Source organism: Charadrius vociferus, unplaced genomic scaffold (genome assembly GCF_000708025.1).
Source record: "Charadrius vociferus isolate BGI_N301 unplaced genomic scaffold, ASM70802v2 scaffold282, whole genome shotgun sequence".
NCBI classification, from domain to species: Eukaryota; Metazoa; Chordata; class Aves; order Charadriiformes; family Charadriidae; genus Charadrius; species Charadrius vociferus.
This window is the reverse complement of record NW_009647731.1, coordinates 1,503,789-1,512,427: the sequence shown is the minus strand read 5'-3', so window position 1 is coordinate 1,512,427 and position 8,639 is coordinate 1,503,789. Positions and strand designations below refer to the sequence as shown.

At 48.5% G+C, this 8,639-nt stretch overlaps 1 protein-coding gene across 1 annotated transcript in view; it reads left to right on the top strand.

Annotated features, from left to right (window-relative positions):
* Positions 1-2,960, top strand: part of ARL3 (ADP-ribosylation factor-like 3) — a 17,350-nt gene extending 14,390 nt beyond the window's left edge. The window contains exon 6 of the mRNA XM_009881612.1: positions 2,794-2,960. Coding sequence (XP_009879914.1) covers positions 2,794-2,841 — 48 coding nt within the window. The 3' untranslated portion in view covers positions 2,842-2,960. The remainder of the gene's footprint in view (positions 1-2,793) is intronic.
* Positions 2,961-8,639: the final 5,679 nt, after the last annotated feature.

Sequence of the window (8,639 nt, the reverse complement as noted above, 5' to 3'; positions counted from 1 at the left end):
GTAGGGAAAAAGGATGACAACAGTTGACTCCTTGTGGACTTGACTGTTTCAAGCACCGTTTCCTCCTTCCCGTGTGCCTTCCCCATAAGCAGCTTTTTGTGTTTGTAGCAGCTTCCCTGGATTTCTCTATTTTACCAGCCCTCTGTCCTGCTTCAAACCTTAGGTAGAAAAACTGCAAACGTACCTTTTAGTTTCTTTTGTTTTCCGTTGCATTTGCTGTTCTCCACTGTTCTCCAAAGCATTCGGGCACACTGCAGAACACATGCCCCCTGAGAAGGTTGCACCAGAAGCTACAGATGTAGCTGCGCTGTGGCTGGAGATGAGGAAGGTGTCTTACACGTACCTCTTTGATACAACACACACAGAGCTGAGCATGTTAATTTTCTCTTTATCACTGTCAGGCAGGGAGATATTTACAATTAAATGTGATTTTTCCTGTCAATTAATTAATGCCAGAAGAGAGTTTTTAAAATCTAAAAGTTCAGTGACCTACTTACGTATTTCAAGCCTGTTTGGAGTTCACCTTTCCTCTTGCATTTTGCTATGTCATTCTTTTGCCCTCGTTATATGCTTGATGCAGCCAGGCTCCCAGCCATGGTAAATCCCATCATAAACCCTGCTTTATGACCCTCGCCGCACTGGTGCTGAAACGGTCTGTCTTTCCCCTTCCCGAGCTCCCGAATGGCAGCAGGCAGAGTTTTAATCACTGTGAATTCAGGTTGTGGTCAGATTAGGTAGAAGATAGGATGCGTGTTTGTTGTTTTGCAGTGATGTATTGTTTCTGGGATTACTGTGCTGAATAGCAGAGGGTGTCAGCTGATATTTATTACTTTAAGCTGTCTCAGCTGTTCTGGTTCAGCAAATAAACCTACATTCAAAATGAATGAGGAGCTCTGCTCGCCTTGTATGCCATGATGTGTGCAAATGTGATTATTGCTTCCGAGGCAGGGGAAGCTGAAATCATTGTGGGAGCATTTTTAGTTATTTATTTATTTTTACTCTTTGCAGGCAATCATGCAGATTTCTAAAGCACACAATCAAGCCAAAGGCTTGACACCTCTCCTCCTAGCCCCATTGTTAAGCCCTGGCATTCCTCATGCTGGGAATCGCTTGCTCCCTCTCTCTCTAAAGTGATAAGCTTTAAACCACGCTATTGATTGCTTAAGGCATTACATGTTTTACACCTAGGTTATCAGTGTTATTGAAAGGGGAAGACACAAAGCTACTGGGCCTTAAAATGAATCTACCTCTCGTCTTTTCCCATTTGCTCTGAGGATTTCAGACAATTTGTTTTACACTGATCTCTGCTGTGGAGATAAATAAATGAAACTGGAGACATCAACTCTCCCCAAGGTTAGAGTTAGAAGTGTTATTAGTGTAGGGCCTCATGTGCACCCCAGCACAAGCTGGGCTCGCTTATTCTTTATTTAACGCAGCAACAAGGGCTGATTTCAGAAGTCGCTGCTCCCCTTCAGATAAGAAGTGTCACATAGCGCAGCTATCAAGGTGAATTGGTATTTTCAAGTGAGAACCTCTCTGCTTCTGATTAAGCCCTGAGGACTCCCTCTCTTCTCTCTTAACTCTTTAGCTACCCTCCGACATGGCCACCACCTTCATGGCTGAGGGGTGACATGGAGGCATGGCAGCTGAGGTCCTTGGCAGCCTTTTGGCAGTCTGGGGACATGGGCGTCAGAAGCCAGCAACACCGCTGCCATGGGGCTAGCAGCGACGCTGGCCCGAAAGCTCTCATCTTTTTTAGGGTCTAACTATCATCTTAATGATCCAAAAATGACCGCTGAACATAATACAGTGAAATACGCCTCCGCAGAACTCTTAAGGTGACATGTGCCCAATTTCCAAGCAGAAAGATGTGCTGTTCTCCTCTCATCCCCAAAACCCTACCTGCCACCTTTCTGCCCTGAGCCTCCCTGTCGGCAGAGATACCTCGTAGACAGGGTGGAGCTAATGGATTCAATGGGACACAAATATGAGGACAATGTCCATCTTGCGCTCCTTTGTGGACGTCTCCTAACAGATAAGTGACAGGAGCAGATAAAGTGTTGCTTTTCCCCTCAGCAGTGTATCCCATTCTGGGATCTCAGCAATAAACTCCAATCGAGTATTCACAGCAGAAGTGTTACCGTCCTGCTTGCAGTGGTCAGAAAAGTTGTGCACGTGTTTTTACAGAGATACTCTAAAGAGCGTATCAGCCTCTTAAAATGCAACCACATCGCTTCTCACTGAACCCCAGTGGTTCAGAACCCATTTTCTGTGGGGGTCCTGAGGAACAGGGAGAAGGGTCCAGATCCAGTTATTGCAGTGGCTCTCATGGATCTGGATTTCAAGGCTTGCAGCTGAGCAGAGAATTAGAGCCATATTCTTAATAGGAAGCTGACTGTATAACAAACAGCCCCCTAAAATCCACAGCCTCAAAGATGAGATGACTTGCCTGAGGTTACACAAATCATCTGTAGCTGAACCTGGAACTGAGCCTTCATCTGCCACTGACGTACCTTGACTGCAAAGTGATCCTTCCTCGAAGGACCTATGCATAGTGACATGATGAGACGATGATACTTTTTATGGTCAGATGAAAGATTTAATAACCTCTGTGTGACAACATCTACTGAGCAATGAAGCACTTGTTTTTTTACCCACGGCGTTTTTGGACGCAGAGGGCAGGCGGGGGGTAGATAAGGCGGCAGAACACGGTGCTTGCGGAACGGTGGTCGGGTGGGATTGGGGGATTCCTTTTCCCTTCACTTGACTAACATTACCTTTCTCTGTCTGAAGGACGGCATGAATTGGGTGTGCAAAAATGTCAATGCTAAGAAGAAATAAAGCGTTCTGAGCTGCATGGAAATGGAGGAGCGGTGGGAGCAGAATTCTAGCCTGAAAACACTAATTTGCTGCTTTCTGACCAAATGTTTTTCCATCTGTGCACAGCTACAGCTGTTAAAAGAAAAAAAATGAGAGAAAAAAAGGGAACAACATCAGTTAAAACCTACTGCTGGGTTTGGAACTTGACCTGCTCTTTAGTATCGTTTTTTATCCCAATAAAGGAATTATATATTTCCTCCCTATGCATAAATAGTATTAAATGTCTGATTAGCAAGCAAGTTTGTAAGCAGAAGCAAGACTGTGATTCAGTGTGGAGCAGAGGGAGTGGTGAGTTACTGTAGTTGCTTAGATGCATAGGACCTGCCCCATACGTGTGGGTTTGCGGTTGCTGAGGACACGCTCAGGTGCCAGTCACAGCTTCCCCTCAGTGACAGATAAAATGCGGTTGTGTTACCAATTGTGGGTAGTTTCTTACAATAAAGCTGCTAAGGAGTCATTTGTGTAATGAGGGTAGAAGACTTCCACATATTCCTATAGCCATAAAAGAGGAGTTTGATCATAACGAGGCACTGTTGCATTGCGACACCACCGTAGAAGGGAGAGAAGGGTTATATGTGTATAATTGAAGCTCTTTACAGTTGGAATAATGCAGGATGAGCGTGCCTAGGGCTTTTCTCGCAGCTGAAGGAGAATTTAGCCCAGCATTTCACCTTGAGCCAGCAAAAACGTGGTTCCTACGTTCAGTAAGTTCCATGTGTGAGATTAGTCTTGATATTGAACAATCCCTGTTGATTTTCCCTTGATGTTAAGGCAACTCTACAGCAAAATGCAATTAAGTCCATGATTACTTTCTAGAATGAGATACCAGGTCCCAGGTTTCCTTTTTGAAATGTGCAAAATATATTCTCCTACCCCCCCTCCCTCACAGGCCTTGCTCAGCCTTTCGGAGGACTCGGGGGACTGCCCCGCGGTGGGGTGGCTCCCCAGGACCTGAGGTCCCCCCAGCCCGGTGCCGGCTGCAGATTGCCATGGTGGAGGGTGAGGAGCCCGACGAACGGCAGATGGGAAGCGCTCTTTAAAACAAGGCTTCATTCTTCCCTGAGCTGACTTTTCCTCTAAAAGGATGCAGTTGCTGAAATAGGAAAGAGAATGTGTTTTCCACCTCCTCATCCCCGATTCAAATCTAGCCCCAGCTGACAGTGAGCAGGAGTCATTAGCACGCTAAAGCAGCCATGTCCTGCATGAAGCGAGCTTGGTGACTCCTGGGCCAGTTTCTAATGCACAGATGGTAAAATAATCCCACTGCCCTGCTTGCCAGCTTTGTTTGCTGCCTGCCTGCGAAAGGCCAGAGAATGACTAGGGACTGCGTTACCCCTTCCACCTCTTGGAGACGGACCGGCGGGCAGTATGGGGAAAGCTGCCTGTACTAAAGCATGTGGCTTTACCACGCGTCAGCGAGTTGACTCATGGACCCAGGCAGACGGCTGACACCCCTGGAGCTCCCAGCGCTTTGCTCCTCCCTTCCCCTGGATGTCTCCAGAAACATCTGCACTGTACGTGAAGCAGCCCCTGTCTGCCTACGTGTTACAGCCTGGCAGATTAAAATCATCTGGGGCTGATGCCGGGTCCCCCCATACATCAGGACGTACAGTAGCGGTTCAGTGGTTGATCTATGGGTAGTTCAGCTGTCTTTGCTGTGACTGGGGGCAGAGGGACAGCTGGGACAGCAACTGCTTTAGTAATCCAACTTTAATCTGCCTGCGTCCATGAGTCAGCACCCTCTGAGTGCATCTGTCTCCGGCACTGAGGCAGGACACGCATGCCGGAGTAGCACAGCCTTGCTTTAAAAACCGGACGGCTGGGAGGGGGAGAAGAGCAGGCTCAAGTGAGCTGTTAAGCAATTGCTAATGACACAAAGTGACACAGCTCCAGCTTTGCATGGATTGAGTAAGGAGTCATAAGATGAGGAGAGATGTTCATTTAAACATAGCTCAATCAGTGACTCCCCAGCTGCACTGGCTTACTGGGAGCCCCAGGAATCTGAGCACCACGTGTTCCTGGGTCAGCCCAAGGAGCAGAAATGCATCCCGGCATCGCCCTTTCCTTGCGATGAATGCGTTTGCCTGATGCAAGCACTGTAAAGAATTGCAGCCCTTTCCTGAAGGCATGCTTTGTGCTGGCTGAGTGGCAGAGCTTTGTGGCAGATAGATACTCCCAAGCTTTGGATTTGCCCGCACTGCATGCCAGGTGCGGAGTGAAATGCTTGGGTACCCCTCCTCTGGCCCAGGCAGGACAGAGCAAAGTCCCCTTGGGGGGCTCGGATGTTGATCCTTCTCACTTGCAAGGGAGTTGAGTTGGTGGTTGCCTGCTCCCTACGTTTTTACCAGGGGCAAACTTCCCCTGTGAGACCCCACCTGTGCCACAGCTTTCTGGATCCAAAAAGCATCCGGGAGGGTAATTTGTTTTTTTTTTTTCTTTTTAGGCTCACATTGGTTAAACTTGCAAATGCATGTAAAATAAATATATAGTAATTTTCCTATCGCTCCAGTTTGGAAGGAAAAATTGCCTTACTGAACTCAGGATCCAGAAGTGTTTGCTGGCTCATTCCTTATGCTTGCGTGTAGCTACACATACTGGTTGTGTGCATCTGTACCAGCCAGAGCTTCACCTGTAATCCACTAGATTAATTTGGTTTACCTGCACCAGGTAGTGAGAGAGGAAGACCGTGATAGAGTGAGCTGTGCTGGGCGGATGGAACTGGAGGGTTAAAATGACCGTGACTTAAGTAAATCACCCTGCAGTGATGGCTGTACATGCTCCTTGTATTGTAAACACCTCTCTGTGCATCGACCTGGTGAAAATGTAAAAGGATTTGAGGTTCTGTTCACTTGCAGCTCCTTATCTGAATGCATTTACATCGGCTCTACCCTCCGCAGGGCTCTTGTCCCTCGGCAGCACCTGGCTAAGAACCACCTGTAAAACTGGCTGGGACCAGCCAAAAACGCCTGCCACCTTTCAGCGACGCCCCTACCCGTCTCCCTTCAGCTCCTGTTTATGGTAATTGCATACGCCAGGCTTTGTCCTTCCAACTCTGTCTGCTTTGCCCTCCTTGAAGTGAGATTCGGGGGAAGCAAAACCATCTCATTGGTATGGGTGGAGCTCTGCCACACGTCGCATCAATTCATAGATCTTTAAAGCCAGAAGGGACTGTTATGTTCCTCTCTCCTGACCTCCCGCATAACACAGCCCATTAAACGCCACCCCGCCGCCGCAGCGACTTGCGGTTGAATTAGAGCACCTCTGGTAGGAAGATGCCCGGCCTTGATTTAAAGGCTCGGAGTGGCAGAGAGATCCACCTCAGGCCTTGAGAAGTGTGTTGCAGGGGTTAATTCCCCTCCCGCGGGGGGTTCGTCTTGCTTCACTTTCACATCACTGAATCTGGTTTTACCTTTGCGATAGATGAAAGACGCCTCTCCTGCCCCTTTGTGTTCTCTGGAGGGGGAGAGATGATGGAGAAGTGAAATTCTTCAAGGGCACATCAGGGAGCGTGGGTCCAAGCCCCTGCTTCGACCATGAGTGCTGGGCATGGGGACTCGTGTCCTCCTCCGGCTGCGGCCGCATCCCCCCGCTGCAGCTCTGATGGCGAATGCCTCTCCTTGCCCTCGGAGAATGCTTGCCAAAGCCTCGTGCAACCTTCTCCCATTTTTCCCCCTACCAATACTGCTTCTTGCCCATTAATGACTTTTTTTCTCTGTCAAAAATATAACTGATCACCAGACTTTTTTTATTAAGTGTCCTGGGATGAGACCAGCGCACCCAGACTCGCCCCCCGTCCCACAGGGCTCCCTCTTCTGCAAAAGCAAAAGGTGGCGGCTGTTGCATTCCCTGGGCCGGCTGGGTCCACACAAGCTCTTTCTTTTATGTTCCCTTTTTGAATTTCACCAAAAAGGGGTATTTGCAATATCTGGTCATGTTGTTACTCCGTGTATAATTTAGATGTCTTTGTCAAAAAAAAAAAAAAGAAAAAAAGAAAAAGAAATAAATTAAAATTTAGTAGAAAGACAACTCGCGTTTGGGGGTGATCCTTTTTCTTCGACAGGCTCATTTTTCCAGCGGTTGGTCAAGGACTGCCTCTTCCCGAGGAGCCGCCAGTCAGTCTGCGAAGCTGCTCTGCCACCGCTCCCCTCTGTCTCCCCGGCAGAGGCGGTCGCCAGTACTTGAAGTGATCAAAACTGTCGGAAGCCTTTTTTCCCTTTGGATTTTCACTTGTCCGAAAGTACCAGAAAAGCCAGCCAGTGAGAAGGGCAATCTCTGGGAGGATCTTCTTGTTTCAAAAAACATTTCGTAGGTTAAAAAAAAAACCAAAACCCTGTCATGAAACACGTTCCCCAGTGATCTGGCAGGAAAAGGGAAGAGGAAAAAGAAAAGCAGCGAATTATTTGGGTTTGGTTCAGTGAAATGGGGTTTGGAGGGGGGAGCGAGTTCTGGGGTTGTTTCTTTCCAACTAACTTAACTCATTACTGCTTCTGCAACACCGGGACGAGCCAAAAAGCGAGAAACTGTTAGAGCTCTTTAAAGCATCAGCTCCCTCCCTGCATGGCCAGGATGCCTGGAAGGCTGTCAGAGCCGCTGGAAAAAAACGTTATAGATGGTCACACTTAATTTCTTTTCTCTTTTTTTTTTTTTTTTTTTTAAGGCACGCTTTGTACTGAGCCCTGATTTTTTTCAGCAAAGTAGGAAATACTTTTTCATCTTGTTTGCCTAATGGATTGGATGTGAAAAATATTTCTCTGGCAAGTGAACACCCTGAGAGTTGTTTGACTTGTCACGACGTTATGTATCGGCCCCTGCGGCCCCCTGCCCCTGAAGCCGCTGCGCTTCCCCTCTCCTGTTGCTGTTTACGGTGGGACACGCTGTAATTTATGGCGAGGCTGCGTGTGACCTTGCATGCGTCTGCTGGAGCGAACCGCAGCTCCCTTCCCCGCACAAGCCCCGCTTCACATGCGCATGATGAATTTAGTGCTCCCGAAAGGACGAGGAACCGAGTGGATTGGATGCGGGGAGGGGAAAAAAAGAAAGTAATAATAATCCACAGCCCGAAGGAGAAATAAACACTGAGATTTTTGTTCCTCTTTGACCAGTATTTCCCAGTTGTTTATGGCCTCGCAGCCCTCCGGATGACTGCCTTTATCAGAGAGAGAGCGGAGATTGCAGCCTTCGCCTTCTCGCCGCATGGGCACCCCCAGCCCCGCCGTGCTCTGCCAGGGCACGCGGCGGCAAGGGGCAGCCGGACCCACGGCCACGGCAGCTCTCCAGCCACGTTGCCCACCTACCCAGGTGCTGCACTGAAGCTTTTTTAATTTTCTTTTATTTTATTTCGGTTTAAGTGGAAAGAAGCTCGCACCGCAGCCTTGCGATTGGCTCCTGGCTAAATTGCAGCTTCGGGCTCAGTTGGCTGAATTTTGGGCTTGTTGGATTTTTTTTATTGCAATCTGTTCGCTTATTTCGCTTCCCAGTGCCGATTGGAAGCAAAACTCCTTTAAAGCTGCCATCGGGCTCTGCCCGGGCCGGGGGATGCCTTCAAAGACTTTCTGGGAATGGCATGGAGGGGGGTGTGTGTGCCCCCTCCACGTTTCATGTTTAGCTGGCTGACCAAGATGAATATCTGCATCCTTTTTAATGGGAAAAGGGGAGAAAAAAAAAAAGTAAAATCCCAGTCGGAGAAGGAAGGGTTGGAAGGAGCCGCTCTCCTCGCAATGTGCTGTGACGGTGCGGTTCCGAGCCGCAGCCCTACCGGC